Below are 24,747 nucleotides of genomic sequence, written 5' to 3' on the forward strand. Positions count from 1 at the left end.
AATGCATCAGACGGCCATTTCAGAGTCTTTAATGGTGCATCTTGCCTCTTTTCATTGCACAACCCTGAATTGCGCAGGACTACAATATCATATTCAAGAGCTTACATAAGGTTAGATACTGTATGCTTTATTTTTTAATGCAAGAGTTGCAGGATAACATTCCTAGATACTGTGGCTGTGCAAGTATTAAGGCATTTTTGTGTGCACATCATAGTATTTAGGCTAACTGAATTAGAGGCCACTTTTAATAAATATTTCATGCTCAGAGTCCCCACACAAAACAGCAAGAACTGCATATTTGACCTGCATAAAATACTTGGTACCTGGCTAAAATAGCAGAGCATTCACCTGTAAACAGAACACTGATGAGTGAAATCCTTGAAAATCGAAGCGCCACCAACACAGTGTATCTAAAGATGTGAGATTTCACGCTACATATAATCAGCACAATCCTTCTTCACAGTTCCCGCCATTTTGTTGCATTTCTTGTGTCTTGAAGATGAATCTCATTGTTTTGGGATTACTGTTAAATGGCTGAGTCCCCTTAAATCTAGAATAAACTGCTACATGTTTTCTTTTTTTCTCACTGACTTTCATCCTCCTGTAAATTCAAAATTTGGAACATGCCGTGCATCTGGCTCGGACCCGTTCTTTGGTGTTGTTGTTGTACCCGGGCAGGGCCACCACATCTGGGTCTGTGTTGCTGGTGATGTTCTCCTCATGGGCTAAAATGTGATCCACCAGACATTTAGCTGCTGCCTCAATGTTTGTGTTCTCCTTCAGTGGGCGTGAAATAAAACACAAAGAATATGGGAGTCATTCGAACAATAATATCACAAAGCCCTATATTACAGCCACATACATCACCATTGAAAGGTTTGGGGTTAGTAAGATTTCTGAATGTTTTTGAACATTAAACTAATATTGTAAAATATTTAAACTGTTTTTTATTTTAATATATTTAAAAATGTATTTTGTTCCTTTGAAGGCACATCTGAATCATTACTCTAGTTTTCAGTGTCACGTGATCCTTCAGAAATCGTTATATTCATCTTTCTACCATCACAAATCATTCTAGAGGCTGATTTGGTGCTCAAGAAACATTTCTTATGATTATGATTATGTTGAAAACAGATGAGCTGCTTAATATTTTTGTGGAAACCCTGATAAAGTTTTCAAGATTCTTTGATTAATAGAAAATTCAAAAGAACATAATTTATTTAAAATATATATTTTTAGAAAGATTATGTCTTTACTGTCCCTTTTGATTAATTTCATGCATTCTTGCTGAATAAAAGTATTAAATACCTCATAAAAAAATCTTACTGGCCACAAACTTTTGAACAAAAGCGTATACATACACTTGCATATCATTTATAATCACACACATAATTCCCAATTGCATGTCAAATATTATTCTAATGCATACATAACTCATATTATAATGTGCACTTTTTTTTTGCCCAGTCCACATGTAAAGAAAGCACTGTCTATACAGCTCAGATCATGTGACATTTACCCGAGGATGAATGCAACAGTTGTATGGTGTGACATTTGATGCAACTCTACCCTACATTATGGTTCAAAATTTATAGTGGCAGCTGTAAACTCCCTGGTGGAATTTTAAATTGTATTAAAAAGTTAAAAAGAAAGTATATAAAAAGAGCACAGCCATAAAGTGATAAAGGTGATCCAGAGTTCAAATATTTCAGACAGTATGGTGTCATGTCATTTATTTGAGGATCCACTTTATACCCTTTCACACACAACTGTGTAACTAATTAAAGTGGGGCTGTAGATGGTAAACAATGGCCTTCCTGCTAATGAGCACAATGCATTCTTGCTGTATTTGTGTTAAATGCAAACACGCAAATAGCTACACAAACACATACACAGATCCTGATTCTGTATCTGTGAAAATAGAGCAGAACCAATGGATGATCATGAACATCCTGAATCTACTAAGTAGTTCATATAGTATGGTCAGATACTGCTCAGGGTCACAAAATAAACCCCTCACCTTTGCAGAGGTCTCAAACCAGCCCACAAATCCATTCTCTTTGCAGAACGTATCAAGCTTTGGAATCTGGGAACGCAGACCTTCACGTGACTGGTCAGACTTGTTGGCCAGAAGCACAGCTGGGACAGGTTTGCCGTTGCTGAGAGTGACCTTTAAGTCCAGGTCGTCTTTCCATTTCAGCACTGCATCAAACGTGGAGGCTCTGGTCACGTCAAATACTATGAGGGCTCCCACGGCCTCCCGATAGTAAACCCGTGTCATGTTCCCATAGCGCTCTTGTCCTATGACGAATGTGGGATGGCAAATTGGAGGTTAAAATCACTCAGACATAAATAGCATCATGTTTTTAATGTTATTCTTAAAAATAAATGCTACTATAACACTGTGTTGATCTACACTGTGTGTGTGTTTATGGACTTTACCTCAAACTCTCATGTGACTTAAGCACGAGTATGAGACCAGCTGAGATTAACACAAGACACATTCCTTCACATTCACACAAGGAAACTCAGCAGGAGGAGATTTCAGAGAGGCAATAGCATACTTACAATGATTTATCATATTATATCGACCACCAACACTATACAAATGTTGTCGCTTTAAATGCCTTTGAAACAGCACTAAATAATGTGAATTCAGCATCTTGTAAAGTAAAATAAAACAAAGCCAGAGGGATATGTTTAACTAATAGGCTAGCTTACATTAAATATTAAACATTTTAATAAGAGAACGTACCTGCTATGTCCCATAACTGCAACCGGACCACCGTCTGGCTGTCCCAGTGAAGGACTTTAAGAGCAAAATCCACTCCAATGGTTGCGCGATAATGTTGAGAAAATATCTGATGAACGTATCGTTTGATTATCGATGTTTTTCCCACTCCGAGGTCTCCGATGACTAGAACTTTGAATAAATATTCTTTCTGCATGACGACTTAAAAAAATAGCAAATGAACCTACTTTTTGTACAGTTTGACCTACTTTTTGTTGCACATGAGTACTCTAATGTTTCACGTCTTATCCATTGATAATTGTTGTAGGATTACAGTTTGTGAGAGGCACGCGCTCTTAAAATGTTTATATAATGCTCAAAGTTAGGTCAAACCGCTGTCATGGTACTTTGTGCTCGTCCTCCTTACTGAATACAAGCACAGATTGTTACAAGCTTTACCTTCCCATTAGCTCCTCCACATGAGAAAGAAAACAAAAAATAAAAAACGTGAATAAAATGTATTTTAAACTCTTTTCTTCAAAGAACACAAATGGTACAAGCCACGGATGAGCTCTGCTTCTTCATCATTTGTCAAGAGTTCAGAAGGGATGAATGATGGAACTCAAGAACGCCACGCCCATTAACACACGTTGCCTCATAGCCACGCCCCATCGGATTGATTGATTGATTTAAAAACATTTGTAACATTTGTAAAAAGATATCTAGATAACTTTGAAGAAACAGAAGTATAATAGTGTACTTTCATGCGTTATAAATATATTTTATATTTTAAAGATTGTGTTTGTCTATAAAATTTTAAACTATGGTTTATGCATTTGTTCTGTATGCTATTTAGTTTTCACTCTATTTGATGTTTAAATACAAAAATAATAATTTGAATTAAAATGCTCAAAATTAAGGGCGGTGATGAGAGCTGGCATGTGTGACCCTGGACCACAAAACCAGTCATAAGTAGCATGGGTATATTTGTAGCAATAGCCAACAATATATTTTTTGGGGTCAAAATGATTGATTTTTCTTTTATGCCAAAAATCATTAGGATATTAAGTAAAGATCATGTTCCATTTTGTAAATTTACTACTGTAAATATATCAAAACAATTTTTTATTAGTAATATGCCTATAAGAACTTAATTTGGACAACTTTAAAGGCAATTTTCTCTCTTTTTTTGGCACCCTCAGATTCCAGATTTTTAAATAGTTGTATCTCGTCCAAATATTGTCCTATCCTAACAATAGCATACATCAATGGAAAGCTTATTTATTCAGCTTTCAGATAATGCATAAATCTCCATTTAAAAAAAAATTACCCTTATGACTGATTTTGTGGTCCAGTGTCACATATGAATATATTCGTATATTTTGTAAAAAGTCCATTTGAAAGTCACTAATGATAAGCATCAGTGGTCGGTCTCAATTGTAGCTGCCAGTATAAACATACAGTGGATAATGCCTCCTGGAAGTGTTGAATGAGGGATTTGCGACACCGCATACAGTGCGTCGCTCTATCGGCTATTACGGTAATGGTACTGATGAGGGATGAGTCAGGCTATATGATGCTCATGATACTGCCATTTTATCAGCACATTTCCACAAACATCTCTTTATCTCTAATCATGAGATTGACAATATGAATTTACAAATAATTTATGGGCATTCTGAAACTATCAGGTCTTAATGTAAACGCCCCAGATTATGTTCATTCGTTTGATCACTTATATTCAAAGCGGGACGAGTTGCACATTTATCCTCAAAAACATTCGGGTGTGCTCGGATGCCTTGCCTGGGAACGCCACGGTACTGTACGCTTTCTGACTGAAAGACAGCGACGAATATGGGGCTTGCCATCCTCAGACACTGAGAAGCATAACCAAGGTAATAATTACACGAAATATATAATATTATGTGTCCATACAGCGATTTCTTTTAACAAGTGCGATGATCGACTCATAGGCCTGCAAGCATCTACTATGCTTTAGCTAACTTAGCTTTAGAAACTCGTATATCGAGAGATGCCAAGTTGTTATAAAATTCACAATCGTTTGGATACTAAAGAGGTCGTGTCAAACGTTTATGAAATCATATAAATTCTATTACATTATAACATAAAAATTCAAGTCTGATACAAGCACTGATATTCACATGGGCCTACTCAAAAATGATTTTATTGACACATTTTATTGACAGTTATAACAATTTGCAACATCATTCCAAATGTATAATTTGGACTGCCATATAAATGAAGGGTCTCGCATCATATATGGATTAAGGTAATTATAAACACCTATTTGAATGATAGTCGTCCATTTACAGAACGAGGCTCAGTTGATCATTTACATGATCTGATCCTTAAAAATGAATTTCATAATAATAATAATAATAATATATTTGAGTTGAATAATAGCCTACACAAAAATAAAAAAATTAAGTTAAGTAAATGTTTACATAATGTTTTTAACTATTATCTAAACATTTATTACTGTGTAATCTAATAACAAAAAACTGTTATTCATTGACAGATCAAATAAGATATGGAAGCTATATGGCTGTACCAGTTCCGGCTGATTGTCATTGGCGACTCGACGGTGGGGAAGTCTTGTTTGATCAGACGCTTCACAGAAGGACGTTTTGCACAGGTGTCTGATCCTACTGTTGGCGTAGACTTCTTCTCTCGTCTGGTCGAGATTGAACCAGGCAAACGCATCAAGCTTCAGATCTGGGACACGGCAGGCCAAGAGAGATTCAGGTACATCTGGTGGTATTTGATGACATTTACCTGTAGCTATCACAGCTACCTACATTCTCTAATTGTTAAAACAATTCAAAGTAGGAGATTTGTTGCTTTTAGTCTATGTTTGTTAGCTTTGAGACTATGTATATGCTAGTGTACACCTAAACATGGGCAAAATCATTTTTTGGCAGATAAATGCATTCCAAATGCGTAGTCTTTCTCTTCCAGGAAAACAAGCCAAAATATTAATGCCTCATCCTGCACTACACAGATTTTTTTGACCAATCAAATGCTCTCTAAAACGAGAACGTCCCTCCCCTGCTGCTACTTAAGCTAACTGAACACATTAACACAGTTGCTTAATTACTTCATCGTACTTAAGAAGGAAGTCAATTTTATGATTTAATTTTTTTTATTAAAAAAAACCCCAAATGTACCTTACATGTTAGTTTCATTGATTTGATTTCAACATTTCCTTATAAGAGGACAATACATGCAATCTCAGACATTAAACACAAATAAAACATTTTAATACATTGACAAAAGAACTATTAAAAAGTAGTCTCTACATCAAAAAGGGTTCATAAACTATTTCAAACCTCTCATTAAATTCCTGGGATTTCAGGCTGTAGTCATTTTCTGGTTATAGATTTCTTATAGGCTATTAGCATCAAATCCCATCGAGTATTTACATGCTAGTTTAATCGCATCCAAAATAAAAGTTTTTTTTTAATGTAATATATGTGTGTACTGTGTATATTTATTATGTATATATAAATACACAAAACATACGGTATATATTTTGAAAATATTTACATGTATTTACATGTCGGTATTTATAATTATATAATTTATATTATATATAAATATATTTAATATATAAATAAACATAACATATTTTTCTGAAATATATACATGCATGTGTGTGTGCTTATATATACATAATAAATATCCACAGTACACACACATATATTATGTAAACAAAAACTTTTATTTTGGATGCGATTAATCGTTTGACAGCACTAAACTGAATACAAATGAATTCATCCTTTTGAATATAAAACACTGCTCATCCACAGCCGTTAATTTGTATGATGTAACATGTGACGTGTTCCATCACCTGTCTGATATCGCCTGCTCTTCTCCTCTGTATGTGATCTAGATCTATCACAAGGGCTTATTATCGTAATTCAGTGGGTGGCCTTTTGCTTTTCGACATCACCAACCGCCGCTCTTTCCAGAATGCCCACGAGTGGCTGGAGGAAGCGCGCAGTCACGTGAAGCCACACGGCATTGTCTTCTTACTGGTGGGCCATAAGTGTGACCTGGAGCAGCAGCGGCAGGTGAGCCAGCAGGAGGCCGAGAAACTGGCAGCTGCTTACGGCATGCGCTACGTGGAGACCTCGGCGCGTGACGCCATAAACGTAGAGAAGGCCTTCACGGAGCTGACGCGCGATATCTACGATCTAGTCAAAAGCGGTGAGATCACCATCCAGGAGGGCTGGGAGGGTGTCAAGAGCGGTTTCGTGCCCAACGTGGTGCACTCATCCGAGGAGGTGACCAAGAGCGACCGCCGCTGCCTCTGTTGATCAAGTGACTTCTGTATCATGCTCCTTCACTGCAAAACCAGTGCTGTCGTTCTCCCTTAGCTTGACAACCCACAAATACTCTCGTCCCCTCGATCAATGTTTTCTGCTTTCATAGTTACTTCAAATAAAGTTCCTATTCTCTTTAAAGCCAATTCAGATAATGACCTAAATCTGGCAAGTCTGGCAGGATGGAACCTGGAGAACTGAGTTGTGGGAACCGTTTAAGTAAAAAAATGCAGAAACACTGATCCTTTGAAGCAAAGACTGATCTGAAGTTGAAACCCAAAGTTCACCAAGAAATGATGGATCATTTGAGAGCATGTACAGGAGGACCACACCAATCCAAACATCCCATTGGACAAAATAGCCCCTAATGTGTTCACTTAAGATGCTCATTAATAATAATTTCTGTAATTTCTTTTTGAATGAAATTCAAGAATGCATTCAGTTGATCAAAGGTGAAAGTAAAAACTTCAATATTATTACAGAAGTTTAAATATATGCGGTTCTTTCAACTTTCTATTCATCAAAGAATCATGAAAAATGGTTTCCTCAATGATATTAAGCAGCACCACTGTTTTTACCATCGATAATTTTAAGAAATGTTTCTTGGGTACCAAATAAACATATTAGAATGATTTCGGAAGCACCATGAGATACTGAAGAATGGAGGAATAAATTATAATAGAAAACATTCAAACTGTACATAATATTGCAATTTTTACTCTATTTTTGATCGAATAAATGCAGCCTTGTTGAGAATAATAAGAGTTCATTTGAAACATTAAAAAATCTTACCAACTCCAATGTTTTGAATGTTGATTATTTATATGCTGGGACCTCTGCTTAAAATAATTCAACAGTAGGGGGAGAAATTCTGTTCCTTACGGTCAAACCTCATCACCTCATGAGGAAATGACGACAAATTTCGCCTGCAGAGGTCATACCGATAATACAGACTATGAGAAGTCAGTTTTTTCTTCAGAATGCACCCTCACGATTGTTCAATTGTTAAACGATCCAATACATACTGCATTTTAAATCACTACATGCAAATCTCTCAGAAAATGCTCAGTTATGAGCCACATTTGAGTTTCCGGTTTTTCCTCGTTCAGAATGGTCATGATGTCTCTAAAGACGCTTTTCCAGAGGCTTTACCAACATACCTATTTGTAAGGCACTGTTAAATCATGCCCCTGATTTTTCTGCTTTGGTTCTTCTTAATAAAGTTCACTCTTTCATAACTGTTGCCTGTCACTTGAGGTTAGTAGCTGCTGAGATGTACATTTTTTGACTTACAGACTAATACAATGTCATTTAACGGACCGAAATGACTATTAACTGTGTATTTATTGATCTTGTGTGAGAGACGAGATGAACTATCAATAAAATGTGTGACACAAAAGATTGTCTAAAAATGATTTCCTTCTCATATATTTTGCACAACAAACAGCCTTTGATATGTTGCGAAACATTTTATTTAAAAAAAAAAAGAAAAACATTCATTTTCTTTGTACACGGCATGAATATTTACAGCTTAAAAAACCCAAAGACAAACAAAATATATATATTTATATACTGATAAACAAGTGTATCTCAAAGGCATATGACTTGGTATGTATTGAAATCTACCAATCGTCTTTGAGGTACATTTGAAACATCAGGCACTGATCTACAGGAGACATATGTCTCCAAAATGAATCAAAACTTTGTAATGACAACATCAGACACGATTACATGCTAAACTTGACATTTCTGGAACATGTAAACAAAACCATTTTTAGCTGATTGTGAAACACATATATAATAGAGAAAGCTACGCAAAATACGTTTCTAATGTTAATATATTAAAGACAAAAAATAATAGTGGTTTTAAACAACTTCTACGCTATTCTGTCGCATAGACAAACCTCCGTTGCTCTCCGATTATCTGGACAAAAACAAACAAACAAACAACAGCTGAATTTCAGCATCCTGAAGGGCTTAAATATTCATACTATAAAATATCAAAAAGGTATGATGAGAGCACAAGATAAGTTTGATTGAGCAACAGAAATCTATTATTAGCTCCACTACATTATAAATTCTCTATAATAAACAACGAAATAGAAAAATGTACATGAGCTCAACAGCCAAGCTGCCAAGAACAAGTTTCATTAGAAAACTAAAAAACAAACAAACAAACAAAAACAACAACAACATTCTGGTCAAAAATAGTGACACTTTTTCTCAAGTATCAACAAGATATGAAAGAAAGGCCGTTGAAAGCCTGTTTCTTTAGGTCTTCACTCTTCAGGCTAACCTGTGAGTTAGTGATTACAGTAAGTCAGCACAGTAACCATAGTTTCTGCTTAAAGACTACAGTTAATACTGTTAAAGATGAAAGATTATTATGGGGGATTTCCTTTAAACAACAGAAGTAGCTTTCAGAATCTTTCAAGTACTATCAAATTACCAGTTGGTACAGATAACTGTAGATACTCTACCGTTCAAAAGTATATTCTTTCGATAGAAGACTCTTATGATCATCAAGACTAATTTATTTAAAACAAATAATAATATTATAACTCTAAAAAACCACTTTCTATTTTAAAATGCAGCCTTTTAATACAAGTTTAATATAATTTGATTATATTAAAATTAATGTGATTATAATTACTTTTTTTTTTTCAAGATTAAAAATCTTTTTAAATATTATACATGGCTTTACTGTCACTTTTAAATTTTAAGGCATCCTTCCAGAATAAGAGTATTAAATTGATTAAAACAAACTTTTGAACGGTAGTGTAAGTAGTTTTGGCAGAAACAATAGTTACTAAGGCAACCTTCCATAAACGTAGTCTAGAAACACTGTTATACAGTATGCCCAAGTAAAATCATCAAGTTTAAGGAGTTGGATGGGTAAACTATACATGTCCATATAAAACAAAAAATAATTTAGCATTTTGTAAAACGGAACAGATTCTGGCACATCCTTGTATAATCCATTCAAAACTCTCTCTCTCTCTCTCACACACACACTTTAAAATATTAGCATTATATACCACATTGGCCAATAACATTATTCCAACATACAGCAGTGCTTCTAACACACAGTCACAGATAATAGAAACCGTTTTTCTATCCATACACTCTTTGGACAACTCTCAAACTCATGGGATTTTATTAATGCTAAAAATGTCTAAAAGCTTTCAGTCAGTTTTTTTCCAGTTTCATTTCTTCAATTATTCTGTCTAACAGTAACCAATGACCACAAATACTGTCCAACGGTATTGCCATTTTCAAATTCTCAACACTAGGTGTCCCTGTTGTACTTCACAACCTCATATCTGGGAAACCAGGAGGTGGAAGGAGACCATTTTGGACTCAAAGGTGCACAACCAACGCGCTTGGAGCACGATCCCGAAAATAAAATACCCTGTACACAGTCAGCTCATTGTCTGCCAGACAATATGGCCATTACAGTACTAGCGATTGCAGCAGGACATTCAAATCAGCGTTTACAGTACTGGAGGGCCAAGGCTGCACAACAACCTCTAACAGAAAACACTTAGAGTTCTTTAAAGAATCCTTTAGCAATTGAGATGTTTGGGGCAGTTTCTACAATAAATGAGCCACGTTTTCACAATGAATCTGTAACTTCAACAAAAATGCGTAGGGCAACATGCCCATCGTTCTCTCCCTATCAAGGAGAAATGCCCTCCACTTCACTCTCCTCACCGCCTAGGTATATGGGGCTTTTGTTCTGAAGGGCTGGCTCGTATTTTCGGAGGGAGCTGTTCATGGCTTCAGTGCTGTTCCAGATACCGTAGCCAAAGTAGATTGCGAAACCTGGGAACGGACATGAGAAAAGAAGTGGGTGGTTTGGAATGAAGGAAACAAACAGGACGCAATCGCAGGCAGAAGCTAAATGAACAGATGTACTCACCGATACCCATCCACACGGTGAAGCGGCACCAGGTGGCCACGTCCAGCTGCATCATGAGATAGATGTTGACAAAGATACTGAACAGAGGCAACCAGGGCAACAGAGGCACCTGCAACACAGGAAGATTTACATTTAAATGTTAGAACAACGTATGACTTTTAAAATATAAGCATATTTTAAAATACCAAGCATCGCAGACTTGTAGGTTTTGTAAATGGTTACAGAGGAAAAATTAGCATCATACACTAAACCACTTTCAGGTCGTTCTGAGAACAAACTCGTGCAGAAATGTGCACCTTGTTGCATGGGACACATGACAAATGAAAACTCTTTGCTAAAATCAACTTAAAATATTAAACCTGTTTGAAATCTTCCCCCCAAATTCCTTTTTTTTTTTTTTTTTTTTTAATTTTAGTTTTTTGGATATAATTTTTTTCCCATTTCATATTTTCTGGATTCCATTTTAATGGTTAAATTGAATTTTGGTATTAAAAAACATGTCTAATTAACTAATTAAACTTTTACAATTTAACAATAATTTATTAAAAGCTGAACAAAAATTACATTTATAAAACCCTATGAAATCTTATATATATATTTTTTTCTAAATCCTATTTTATAAACATTGTGCTAAAATCAACTCAAAATATTAAACATGTTTGAAATCCTCAGACTGGATGGAATCATAGTTTGGATATGATTCCCCTCCATTTCAGTTTTTCTGGATTCCATTTTAATGGTAAAAATTATTTTGGTATTAAAAAGCAGGTCTACTTAATTAATGAAACTTTTACAATTTAACAAACAATTTATTAAGTTTAACCCAAATTAACCCTACAATTTTTTTTTTTTTTTCCCTAAATTGTATTTTATTTTTCCAAATTGTTTTGTTTTAATTTTTCCATTCCATCTCAAATTTAATAATTTTTTTGTAATTAAACTAACAATTTTGTAATTTATTAAAGTTTTATTTTATAAAATTTATTTTTCCAGAAATGATCCATTCCTTGATTTATGATCAAATAAAGGCATAATTTATTAACAATTTCATTAATCTTTTAAAATGTAATCAAATGAAAATGTAACTTTTTTGCATGCTGCAAAACAGAAGTTTACTGTTAAAATGTAAAAAAGGAAGAAGTGACATTACATATTGTAAATTCAGTTTTTAATGACTGTATTCCATCTGCATTTTCTGAATCTCAGAAATCATAGGGCCATTTATCTGGTGAAAGAAATTCATACAGATTTGGAATGAAATGAGGGCGAGTAAATACTGACAGAACTTTCAGTTTTGGGTGAACTGTCCATTTAAGTCTGTGAGTATTTGTGTTCTAATAGGACATTTCCTTTTACATCACTTCAGTGCTTACGTTCAAGCCGGGGCAAAGATTTAATGCACAATAAAAGGCTAAATCAATAACAAGGACATCTGGTACCTTGAAGGTGAGAGCTTCCTTGCTCTCAGGCTGCCTACAGATCACAATGACACACAGGATGCACAGCAGGACCAGAATGACACACGCCGTCACCCACACAATCTCTAGATTCATGATGGCTTCCAGACGCAGAGCCAAAACCACGCACAGCACAGTGATCAGCACAGCTACACAGACAAGAGAATATTAGAATTAGTCAATATTCAACAGATTCAGGATGATCCAAATCATTGCCAACTATATCACTGAATCACAATGAAATAAGTACAAATAACTGGGTCTATGCAGAGTGTAGAATACACTGCAGTACCATCCAAAAGTTGAGGCTTTTTTAAGTTTTTGTGCACACCAAGCATTTATTTGATCAAAATAGAGTAGAACAGTAATATTGTGAAATATTATTACAATTTTAAATAACTCTTTTAATACATTTCCTGTGATTCAAAGCTGTAATTTCAGCAAAAATCATTTTAAAATGCTTATTATCAATGCATCAACAAAAGTTTAATATTTATTGCTTAATATTGTTGTTACGCATGTTTTTCAGGATTGTTTGATAAATATAAAGATCAAAAGAGGAACATTTATTTGAAAGTGAAATATTTTGTAGCATTATCAAAATATTATCCGTCACTTTTGATCCAATGATTGCATCCTTGATGAATAAAAGTATTATTTAAAAATAAATAAATAAATAAAAATTGTACGGACCCAAACTTTAGACTTTTATTCACACCAGGGTTGTACAATAACTCATTTAAAATTAATATTTAAAAACACTAATAATTTAATACCACTTAAATGTAACATTAAGTAAATCTCAAAATCCACTTAAATTTAAGATTTTAGTTATTTTTTATTATTATTTTTAATAATAAAATATTTTTATTAATTAAAAATAAAATGTATTTTTTTGTTTATTTTTGGGTCAGCTGTCTCTTTCATTCATCAAGAGGTGACAATCAAGCAAATCTTTACTTACAGATAATAGCAGTTGTGCCGTAGACAATAGTTCCTGACATTTCAGTTGGCGAGTCCTTGGAAGGAACCAGGAGTAGTTCTGGGGAGAATTTCTCTTTGCGGGGATTGTCATCCAGGTCTATGCCATATTCATCTCCACTATCTCCACATACGGCCACCTTCTCCCCACCGACCAGCTCCACCAGTTTCTCAGTCTGACTGGAAGAGCCCAGGTTTCCTGGCTGATATCTAGACACATAAAGATCGGTTGAGTCAAACCAAGTGCATACATGACCTGACAGCAAACCCACAACATGCAGCATAGTTAATCATTTTACATAAAGCAAGTGTCAAAAGTTTAGGGTCAGAATTTTTTTATTTAAAAAAAAAAATACTTTTAATCAGAAAGAATGCATTAAATCGATCAATTTATAATATAATTTAGAACTTCATATTTACAATATTAAAAAAAGATTTCTATTTCAAATAAATGCTATTCTTTTGATTTTCTATTCATCAAAGAATCACAGAAAAAAAAAAGTATCACCGTTTCTACCAAAATATTAAGCAGCATAACTTTTCCAAATGACAAGAAATGCTTCTGGAGCACCAATAAACTACATTTGAAAATATATTTAAATGCAAAACTTTAAATTGTAATAATATTAGAACAATACCATTTTACTACATTTTTGATCAAATAAATGCAGTCTTAGTGAGAGAGACTTCTTACAGACTCCAAACTTTGACCTGTGGTTACTGGCATTGGTTACATAACAGAGGTACCATACCAAAAACAGATTTGAAATGGAAATGGTCATGTAATATTAAATTATGACTGTTTTTGGAGCAACAAACTATGATTTAACATTATACATACATGGAAAAGCATGGACAATATAGCGCCTCTAAACAATTTAAGTAGTTGATAGTAGCAGACCCACTGCCTACCTGAGAATGAGAACGCACACAGCCACCAGAGAGTACGCAAGCAATGTCCCAATGGACATGAGATCAACCAAAGCAGCCAAATCAAACAGAAATGCCATGAGAGCTAAAAAAAAGATAAAAAACACGTCTGAAAATCCATCCATATCAAATCTTACATAACATCACCACCTGTAAAAGGTTAAACAACACATCTTATCCAGAAATGTAGCGATAAAAGCCATCACAATCATGTAAATATACATTTTTATCAATAGCAGCCACAAAAACAAACATTTGTTTCCATTTCTGCAGCACTGCACCGGGTAGCTCCGCCCACAGTGAAATCTCATTGGCCCAAAACCCACATAACTGTATGTATTAAATAAACAAGTATGTTCTGACTGGCTGCCTCATTTCCGATTTCAGTGTGAACAAAAATTAAACAACGCCTGCATAGTTAGGACATGTTGTAAAACAAACAGAAAACGTCTCTCACATGCCACTATTCCAGACACAATAGTCGCCAGCAGTGGAGTTTTGGTTTTCTTGTTCATCCTAGAGAGGGAACGGAAGAGCAGCCCGTCCTCTGCCATAGCGTATATCACTCGAGGCATGGGGAACATGGAGCCTAACAAGCTACGATAAAAATAAAACATATTCAGATAAATGGAAAACGTATGAATGGAAACATTAAAGGACAAATGAGTTACCTTGTCGAAAGGGCACAGAGTGAACCAACGGCTACGATATAGCGTGCCGGCGCCCAGCCCACGTAACTGAAGGCCTCGGGCAGGGGGCTCTGGGTGTTGAGTTTGTAGTAGGGCATCATGAGCGTAAGAGCAGCTGACACACCGAAGTAAGCAAAGAAGCAAATGAGCAGAGAGGCCACAATGCCCACAGGGATGGAGCGCATGGGGTTTTTGGCTTCCTCACCTACAGGAAAAAATAAGGTTAAAGTGAACCACATACATTTCTGACTCACCCTGCAGAAGGTTTCAGAAGAAACAAAAACAAAATGTTCAGCAATCAGTACTCGTGCTCTATAATTATGACATTTAAAAGACGTACTTGTTGTAGCAATGCAATCAAAGCCCACAAAGGCATAGAAACAGGTGGCTGCGCCAGATAAGACGCCGCTGAAGCCGAACGGTGCGAAACCTCCGCTTCCAAATGTGCTTTCAACCAATCTGTGAGAACAAATGGATTTTTCAAATCTCTTGCATGTATTTTGTGCACAAAATCACATTATCCACCACACAACTCCTCATTTGCACCACTTCTAAAGCAGCTTGGGGCTGAAACGATGAACAATATTCTTTCATGTCAAACTTACTCTGGTTCGGTGATATTCGTATCATTGACAAAGTCCTCATATGTGAGGTTCCAGTTGGCAGTGTTGCCTTTGAAGAAGCCAGCGATGATGACAAAGCCCAGCACTATCAGGTTGATCCCAGTGAAGATCTTGTTCACCAGAGCAGACTCACTTACACCAAAAGCAAGCAGTCCTGAGGAGGAAATCGCAAATCTTTTATTTATTAAATCAGTTTGTTTTTTAATAATGATAATTAAAACTATTTCAGTTTGTGTTTTACTTAAATGTACAGAGAGTGCAAGTGTACTGATTATGCTATTTAAACTTTATACTTAAGGATAAATGTTCATAAGGTCACAATTATTATTTTATTTTTTTTATTTAAATTAAATTAATTTTTACTACATAAATGTATTACTTGATATACACAATATATTGGTCCCACACTGTTTACCTGTCGATATTAGAGTTTTTTTTTTTTTTATCTGCATCGGCCAACATCAAATATTTCATTATAAATGCTCATTTCCCCTTTTTGCATCTGCGTCATCATCTAACATCACTTAAAGTTCATATTTAACACTTTAATTTTTTGAATGTGTAATTTAATAATATAAACAATGAAAATGTAGCTTTAGCCAATATCCAAATGAATTATGAATTAGAATATTGTTGTGATGCCTGAATTTACTTTTTTATCTATTACTTATTTACACAAAATAATATAGAACTTACGTTTTTAAGTTTATTAAACTATAGTTAATGAACTCTAAAAAAAAAAAAAAAACAATAAATAAAATCGGTTTAGCTAGAATTTTAATATCGGTGGATCTCTAATAACATATATATATATATATATAAAATACACACACATTTAAATATTTTTAAATTTGAACAATTTAATGTTTACCAAGTGGTTGTTCTGTTCATCTCTACATTTCTGGTTATTAATTAAAGACACATCTTAAAAAAAAAAAGTAGATACCATATTTAAACTATGATTTCTATTTTCAGTTTTCTCACCAGTCAGTAGCAGGATGAGAATGAGGGCAAACAGGTCTGGATATTCTGCAAGAACTTTCCCAGGAACCTTCATTGCCATAGACGCCCTGAAGAAGTTAGAGATCTTCTGCTCGACCAGGTTATCGAACGTAGAGCTCCATGCTCTTGCCACACTAGCTGTACCTGAAAACAAGAACCAGCTTTTTATTGCAGTTATAGCTACAATAGATTTCTTGAAAATCAGTACAAACTGGTACTGGACACACTTACCTATAACGTAAGAGAGGATGAGGTTCCAACCAGTGATGAAGGCCCAGATTTCTCCCACTGTCACATAGCTGTACAAGTACGCAGACCCAGTCTTAGGGACTCGTGCGCCGAACTCTGCATAGCACAGTCCGGCCAGCATGGAAGAGAGAGCGGCCACAAGGAAGCATAAGATGATAGCAGGACCTGCCTTCTCTCTCGCAACCTCCCCAGCCAGCACATACACTCCAGCGCCAAGTGTGGAGCCCACGCCGAGTGCCACCAGATCTAGAGTGGACAGACACCGAGCAAACCGCGTTTCCTCTCCAGAGCAGTCCAGCATACGACGGCGCAGCAGCGCATGTCCAAAAGAGGCCAATTTGTTCACCATGATTAATGCGGAATGAGGTGACCGGTTCTTGGTTGTGCTTGTTCTTAGGAGCTCTCCGTTACTTCTACGCCTAGAAGAGCACACAGAAGAGGAAGGAAGAATTAGACATATTTGGGTGTGGCAGTCAGTTGCCCAAGGCAGAACACCAATGTTTGATCTAACTGGTTTAGTAGTCAGGACACATCCAGTGTTTTTTTTTCTTTATAATATTTTTGAGGTGTGTTGTTCATAACAACTCACTGCCTAATTTCAATGAATGCATCATTTTGTGATTCTCATAATTCCTATTGCATACAGGAATTATAAAGTATTCCCAGAGTACAAGAGGTTCTTTGGAAGAAGGATTTGTCCCAAATCTTCAGATTTCTGCCCTCTAATTAAATAGTCGGTTAGGGCCGGTTATAAAAATGGAATCAATTACACACTGATCCAGTAAAGTAGGATTCCCAGAGGAAAAGTCAGGCAACAAACTTCATGTCATGAATGTGGAACTTCAGTTTTGCGCAGGTTCACAACCAAAACCACATCTGATCTGATTTACAAAAGTGAAAAATAATGGCAGTATCAAGTGACAGAGCTCAACAGGTAGAAAAGAGGAAAATTCACAATCATTTTCCCATTGATATTTGTTTTTTTTAAATAACACACAGTACTGTTGAAAAATGTAGGGTCGGTAAGATTTTGATGTTTTTAAAGTGCTCACCAAGTCTGCATTAATTAAAAAAATAAAATAAAAAATTAAGTAACAGTAATTCAGAAACATTATCAATGTTAAAACTGTTGTGCTGCTTAACATTTTTGTGGAAACCATGATCATTTTTTGTTCAGGATTCTCTGACGAATAGATAGGCCTAGTTAAAAAAAAAAACAGCATTTATTTGAAATATTTTGTAATATTATAAACTGCCTTTACTGTTACTTTAATGCAACTTGCTAAATAAGGGTATACATTTTTGTTTTTTAAATTACTGACCCCAAACTTTTGAATGATAATGTATAAACTTGTCAAAACAGACTTACGAGATCTGAGGTTTTAATGCAATGATAATAGCTTCCATAAAAACCACAAAACAGGGTGAAAACCCCCCCCCCCCAAAGAACTACACTACCCACAATCCTGAAATGGCTTGGATCTACCAATTAGATGTCAATGTTACCACAGAGAACCATGAGCAGTGAACTCCCAATCACATGAAGATCTGCGAAAAAGTACTGCTGTGATTTAGCTTAGAACTGTTTAAGGATATTTTTGAAATTCCTATGGAAAAAAAAAAAAAAAAAATGTATGCAAAAATCCCAGTCATTTCAACAGGAATCCAAACGAAGATTTCGCAACAGGTTTCAGTTGGTCACATGAATTTGCTGTGACAATCGATGAAATTTCGCCAAAAATATGCTAATGTGACTGCAACTTGATCTGATTTCATATTCATAATTCTTAAAGACTATGATTCTAAATCATAGTAAAAGATACAAACACATCTGAAGAGATGTAACACGTCTGAAAGAAATATTCATTTACCCATTGTCTCAGGCATATTTCACCAAACGGGTGAAAACTATCTGTAGCGCAATTATAACTGCTGATGTAAATGTACTGACTGCTGCACTCTACCAACAATCTCCACATTGTTCTGTGTGAACGTTTCAGTATCTTATTGACCCGCTTGACTCCTTATCGGAGCTGTCTGATTCCAAAGCACTCCTGCTAGCTCATCAGGTTACATGGTCATGTTTATGTCTGAGCAAGCAGTAGTACACTGATGTTGACGTTTCATGCAGTTCTTTACCTAGGTCATCATTCTTACTAGTGACGTTTACAGCGATGCCAAACAGAAATGATTGGGAAACATGTGCAAATGAAGACACGACTGAACCTTGAATTGCAGCAACAGCTATTAAAACCACACAAACACTGATGCAACGACAGTGAAGAAAGTTGGAACATGGAGCACTCTATCTTCTTACATTTCTCACAAACCGCCGTGACGATTCACCTTCCCGTCCCATGACGGAGATCAATTATTTAACACTTATAAATAAAACGTGTCATAAAAACAACAAATCTAGAACAATGAAATTGCTAAAAATGGCTTCATGAAAGTTGTGGAAATGCTAGCAAAGAACCCCATGTGCCGGATCAAAGTCAGGTTTGACAAAGAGGACAGAGGATGGGGGACAAACAAAAACATTCCTGTAATTCACTGTACAATGGAGGGGCTGAAATAGACTCTTTTTATCTGTAAGGTGGTTTATTTCACTTGGCGCAGCAGCTGGCAAGATTCTTAGCGGTTTGAATCGAGCTCAGTCCGGGCAAGAGCTCAGAACTTTAAGCCAGTGTTGTGGTCTTACACAACGCATACAATAGCTGCTTTCTTTCAGTACTCTGTGGTTTTCGTTATCATGAAATGAATACGCATATACAACATATTAAATGTGGCGCTCAACGGTTCTCAACGGTTGAGAAAGTCCAGAATTATGTCTTCCTTTTTACCAGGTTGGAGCCTTGACCTGTCGTGGAGGTTATGGAGTGCACCCATATCAGTTGCCTTGAAAATGTTCCCTACCAGGAGTTTCTTTTTGGGCCGTATAATACACACATCTATGATAGGCCACAGCGCGGGCGGCAGCACTAATCTCTTTCTTGTGGTCTCCACGAGGATGGCTGGGTGAAACGTAGGCGAAATTAAATCTGTAAGGCTTTTGATCTGGCCATGAGAAATTCATGAATGCCATGACGTCTGTTATCCTGTGGAAACTGGCACACCAACGAGACCTACACATTTTAGTGTAACTCTCCGATTTGGCTAAACTTGGGTGAATGAAATATAAGGATCCTCTCGAAAACTAGTCTAAAACACGTTGCAAGATAAGCACTCTTTCTATTCATGTTGGTTTCGTATGGTTTTGTAAAACTTTTATACCATTTTCAAGAAACATTGAAACACAATATCATGTGGTGCAACCATCAAGTAAAATTCAGTAATAGGCCTATACTTACATTACCACTGTTATTTTATTGTATATTAATAAATATCATAATAGTATTTACACATTTTTAATGACTTTTATTTGTATATTTTCAGTTTTTATTCCTTATATCTTTATTATACTTTTCTTTCATTGTAGTTTTAGCAAGTTTATATAAAATTGTATAGATTTAGTTTTTGTAGTTTTAGTTTAGCATCATGAGTTTTTCCATTTATAAATATTAAGTTGCACCATCTGACAATAATTAGGTTTTTCAAATTGTAATAAGGCATGGTTAAAATACTTCTGTTTCTGAAAAACAACAATATTACGCTAGATACATTTTCCTTTTCAGAAATTTAATTTACGTAATATAAAATGATTTTTTTAAAGTATTTTAAATAAATGAATAGTTGGGACAAAAAATGACCCACTGATTATTTATCAAACAGCAGATTTGCAGGCTAGTAGCAGCAACAATGATCAATGAATGCACAGGCTTAGACGTGAAGGATGTTGAAGTACATACACATGGGCTACAGAATCTATACTCTTACAGGACTCATCATGTCTATGGTTCAAGTAACACATACATGAGTGTGAGATGTTAGTGTTTTGAAGTGACTCACTGGGCTTTTCTCAAAATAAATACCTCAATGGTTTCTAAGAGGCTTACATAAAGACCCGCCAACCGGTTAACCTTCTTAACAGGAGAGCGAGGACTCCATTGGTTTACATTAGGTGTTGTTTTTGTTTTGGTTCGCTTTTTTGCAAGAATGGATTTTGTATTACAGCAACTCAGTAAATGTGTTAGTCCAACATCTATAACTTCAAAACAAACACTACAACCCCCCTATTCAATGTTTAATAAGTAAAATTTCCCTGGAACTATGAAATCGGGTGATCACATACTGTAATAAACCATTTGTGACATGAAAAATGATACATTTGACCCATTTAGAAACATAGGCTTATTCAGTCTTAATAAAGTTACTCCTCTTGACAGGATTTGCTAGGAACAATCATTCCCAGGCTCTGCTTCTTAATAAATCAGGATCAGTATTACTTCTTCATAACACTTATAGCCGATTTAGCACACTGATATACACAAGTATGAGATGATATCTGTGGGTAAATGGATTTAATAGTCTACATGCAGTGCATATAAACACAGCACGGGAATATATATTTCTTATACCAAACAAGGAGAAATGCCGTAGAGAAGGAGATACTACAAAACTGTTTATGGATCCACAGGTTCCAGTGGCCACGGGTGCCACATTACAAGCAGAAACCAGCATGAGAGCTTCATTCCTCAAGAACTTAACTATTCATGGTTATGAAACAGGCTCATTCAGGCCTCAGGGTGGCACATACTGCTGTGAATGAACCTGGCAACCTCTCAAATAGCTGGCTTAATGCCATCACACAGCCCCCTTAACAGGGCTCCACAGATTGAGCAAAATACCAGCCAGAGATTCTTCAAACTGAATAAACTTGAGAGATTAACTGACAACTGCAAATTTGTTCAACCTATGCTATTGCACAAAATATTAAAGTTTATAAAGTGCAATAAACAAATACAGAGAGCAACAGTGGTGTGAAAAAGTGTTGGCCCCCTTCCTGATTTTTTGGCATGTTTGTCACACTTTAATGTTTCAGATCATCAAACAAATTTAAATATTAATCAAAGATAACACAAGTAAACACAACATGCAGTTTTTAAATGAAGGGGTTTTTATGAAGGGAAAACAAAATCCAAACCCACATGGCCCTGTGTGTTACATGGGCTAAAGAAGAGTTTTTGCTTTGCTTTTCATTGATCACCCCCTGTTCCCGCGCCCCTGACAATAGATACAACTTCCGCGGCGCAATGTCCAAATGTGCTCGCTTCAATGAATGAAACGCGCCTAGACCTAAAACCGCCACGTTTTGTGAAAATCTTACATATAAGGTAGGCTACAGCAAATATGAGGAACAAAAATGAAGCAGACGCGAAATTTAAACAGACACCTGAATTATAGCATATTTAATCACGTGTTCGTATAAAATAATAATTATAATTTTGTAACAGTATTAACGTTTACTTTATGTTACGTGTAAACATGACATTTATTTCATAGGATGAAATGCCAATTTACTCCGTAATTAATTTATTCACAGTTGATGCATGTCTAACGTTACATTATTGTTTGTTGACGAGAGTGCACTAATCTAATGTAATGTTATGCTTTTAATAATTTTTTTTTATCATTGCACGGCTAATGCATGCATCAAAATATTATTTTATGTAATATAGTTACTGTCGTAGATGTAAGTTAATTTGACAAGATGATTACATGCACTAGTTGGATTGCATCAGATACCCGGATAGTGCAATAATGGATCCAGGATGCATCACAGAATCAACGTGGTCTAATATGAAACTATCTTCTTAGTTAGCAAAAAAAAACGATGTCTAATGCATTTAAAATAGTGAAAAGTTACCTCTTGGTTTCTGAAGTGAAGGCACCGATGTCTTGAGTCTGTTGTATTTACCTTGTCAGCCTGTGTGCGAGTACTCAGCATCGGCTCGTGCGTCTACGTTTTGACGCTGAAGCGGTAGATGACGTAATATAAACAAAGGGAGACACACCCATTTCTCCGCCCATCCGCGGGATTAAGCCAATCAGCTTCGAGGTCGTTTCTATTCAACAGAAAGACGTTTCAACGTGAAAGATGTAGTATTTCGGTAAATTATTTATTTTCATATCAACCAATCTACGCAAAACCATCTAAACAAATCCAGAGGGTAAATAAAAAACATAACCAGAGGTGTAAAAAGTGCTTTTAAGTTTAAGCATGGGTATTATGAATGAAACGTAGCCTATAAACTAAAGCAGTTTCCTCATTGAATTGAGGAAGTGTGAGGAACTCCATCCTAAAATTTAAAAGATAGCTATATATTTTCACGTTTAAAGGTCCAAATACTGTGAAAAAAAAAAAAAAGTTATGTGTAAAATATTTGTCTTTTTTTCTTTTACATTACGTTTTTTTCTGCTCACTAATGCTGTACTGTTAGATGTATTATTTATTTACATAAATCATTTTTATTTGTACTATTTACTTTACTAATTTTATTATTATATTCAATTTATTTAGTTAGTTAGTAAGTTTACTACCTAGGCTACTTGCAGCTTCTGCTCTAGAACACACCCTAAAACTTGTCACCTGAAATGGCCAATGCAGCTTTGAAACAACTATAAAATCAGCTAAATTTAGATTAAACTTGTCATTGTGCATAGTCAGTGGCTCTGTGTTCACTGCACAATGACAATAAAGCTGAACCTAATCTGATTTTAACAGCAAATATGGTATTTAAAGACTGTGTAAACTACCAAAAAGATACTTTATAAGTGACCGTATTGTTAATGTTCAAAACTGAAAGCGCATGCATTAGAAACCAACCTTGTATGCACTATTATATATGTATAACTGTTTATTTTCAGAATTATATATAAATCAGAGGGTCTTGTCATAAAGAGGCATCAGGTGATCCCATGTGAGGAGTTATTCTCAGTTAGAATTCACAGTGTCTCATTTATGTGGGTAAAGGAGTATTGGGCAGAGATCCAGAAGGAGGGGAAAGTGGCTTACCGATCAGTTTCAACATTTTTGCACTGTTGATACTGTCCAAGCCCAGCAGGTTTAGTATGGTATCTGTTTCAGCTTTGCTGTGAAATAAAATAAACTTTAATGTGGGATTCATACCCACCGGTGTAATGTGAGGGAGGATCTGCTGGTGTAAATAAATCTCCCATCGGCCTTGGTAAAGTTCAGATCGCTCTCCCAAGCAGGGGGCCCATTATCCGCAGAAACATAGACTTAATCTGAAACTTTTCCAAGAAATGAACTTGGACGAGCATCAACAAACTAAGGAAAGATTTAAATCTACTTTGTATTCAATATAACATAATACACATTGGCAGGTTTTAATACATACTCTCTTAAAAATAGGTTCCAAAAGGTGGATTTTGCAGCAATGTTATAGAACACTGTTAAAAATAAAGGTTCTTTATTGGCACTGATGGTTCCAAGAAGACGTTTTAAAATCCATGGAACTTTTCCATTCTTTATAAAGTTTAGATAAAAGGTTCTTTAGATTATTAAAATGTTATTCTCTTCACACTAAGAAAGTAATGGTTCTTTTAAGAACTGTTTACTGAAAGGGTCTTTGAGGAACCAAAAATAGTTCTTCTAAAAGGCATCACTGCAAAAACTCCATTTTGGAACCTTTATTTTTAAGAATGAAGAACTATGCTATTTTAGGTTTGTCAAATAATAGGTAAACAGTCGCTAAAAGAACCAATTTTTTTTAGTGTAAAGAACATTTTATCAATCTAAGGAACCTTCCTCCACTATAACAATCAAATAACATAAAGGTTTTTCATGGAACCATCAATGGCAATAAAGAAACTTCATTTTTAGGAGTGTACAGTTAGTTTTGTTGGTTCCTGTC

General features: G+C 35.4%; 3 protein-coding genes across 4 annotated transcripts; 1 reads left to right on the forward strand and 2 right to left on the reverse strand.

The window, feature by feature from the left end:
• Positions 1-13: 13 nt before the first annotated feature.
• LOC306862808 (ras-related protein Rab-38-like) lies at positions 14-3,321 on the reverse strand. The gene is made up of 3 exons (XM_079405815.1): positions 2,756-3,321; positions 2,021-2,301; positions 14-777 (listed from the first exon to the last, which is right to left on the reverse strand). The coding sequence occupies exons 1-3, from the start codon at positions 2,946-2,948 to the stop codon at positions 610-612; spliced, it is 642 nt and encodes a 213-aa protein (XP_079261941.1). The 5' UTR covers positions 2,949-3,321; the 3' UTR covers positions 14-609.
• Positions 3,322-4,292: 971 nt separating this feature from the next.
• Positions 4,293-8,484, forward strand: LOC306862823 (ras-related protein Rab-39B-like). The gene is made up of 3 exons (XM_079405837.1): positions 4,293-4,626; positions 5,271-5,497; positions 6,645-8,484. The coding sequence occupies exons 2-3, from the start codon at positions 5,283-5,285 to the stop codon at positions 7,069-7,071; spliced, it is 642 nt and encodes a 213-aa protein (XP_079261963.1). The 5' UTR covers positions 4,293-4,626; positions 5,271-5,282; the 3' UTR covers positions 7,072-8,484.
• Positions 8,485-8,531: 47 nt separating this feature from the next.
• LOC306862566 (cationic amino acid transporter 3-like) lies at positions 8,532-22,831 on the reverse strand. Of its 2 annotated transcripts, none has more exons than XM_079405450.1 (12): positions 22,737-22,831; positions 16,913-17,349; positions 16,664-16,825; positions 15,662-15,833; positions 15,397-15,515; positions 15,039-15,261; positions 14,825-14,964; positions 14,350-14,452; positions 13,421-13,647; positions 12,439-12,605; positions 11,000-11,108; positions 8,532-10,902 (listed from the first exon to the last, which is right to left on the reverse strand). In XM_079405450.1, exons 2-12 carry the CDS (start codon positions 17,277-17,279, stop codon positions 10,757-10,759), a joined length of 1,935 nt encoding a protein of 644 aa, XP_079261576.1. In that variant the 5' UTR covers positions 17,280-17,349; positions 22,737-22,831; the 3' UTR covers positions 8,532-10,756. The 2 variants fall into 2 exon arrangements, with proteins under 2 accessions (XP_079261576.1, XP_079261577.1); XM_079405451.1 differs by having other exon boundaries at positions 22,788-22,818.
• Positions 22,832-24,747: the final 1,916 nt, after the last annotated feature.

This window comes from Barbus barbus (genome assembly GCF_936440315.1).
Source record: "Barbus barbus genome assembly, chromosome: 43".
NCBI classification, from domain to species: domain Eukaryota; kingdom Metazoa; phylum Chordata; class Actinopteri; order Cypriniformes; family Cyprinidae; genus Barbus; species Barbus barbus.

Excerpts from the sequence above, each read along its gene's own strand:
- LOC306862823 (XM_079405837.1), top strand. The coding sequence starts at position 5,283 with ATGGAAGCTATATGGCTGTACCAGTTCCGGCTGATTGTCATTGGCGAC. Across the intron at positions 5,498-6,644 it reads GCAGGCCAAGAGAGATTCAG|ATCTATCACAAGGGCTTATT; the intron begins GTACATCTGGTG and ends TATGTGATCTAG.
- LOC306862566 (XM_079405450.1), bottom strand. The coding sequence starts at position 17,279 with ATGGTGAACAAATTGGCCTCTTTTGGACATGCGCTGCTGCGCCGTCGT. Across the intron at positions 16,826-16,912 it reads CATCCTCTCTTACGTTATAG|GTACAGCTAGTGTGGCAAGA; the intron begins GTAAGTGTGTCC and ends TCTTGTTTTCAG. Across the intron at positions 15,516-15,661 it reads ACGAATATCACCGAACCAGA|ATTGGTTGAAAGCACATTTG; the intron begins GTAAGTTTGACA and ends TTGTTCTCACAG.
- LOC306862808 (XM_079405815.1), bottom strand. The coding sequence starts at position 2,948 with ATGCAGAAAGAATATTTATTCAAAGTTCTAGTCATCGGAGACCTCGGA. Across the intron at positions 2,302-2,755 it reads GCAGTTATGGGACATAGCAG|GACAAGAGCGCTATGGGAAC; the intron begins GTACGTTCTCTT and ends CATTCGTCATAG. Across the intron at positions 778-2,020 it reads GGTTTGAGACCTCTGCAAAG|GAGAACACAAACATTGAGGC; the intron begins GTGAGGGGTTTA and ends CGCCCACTGAAG.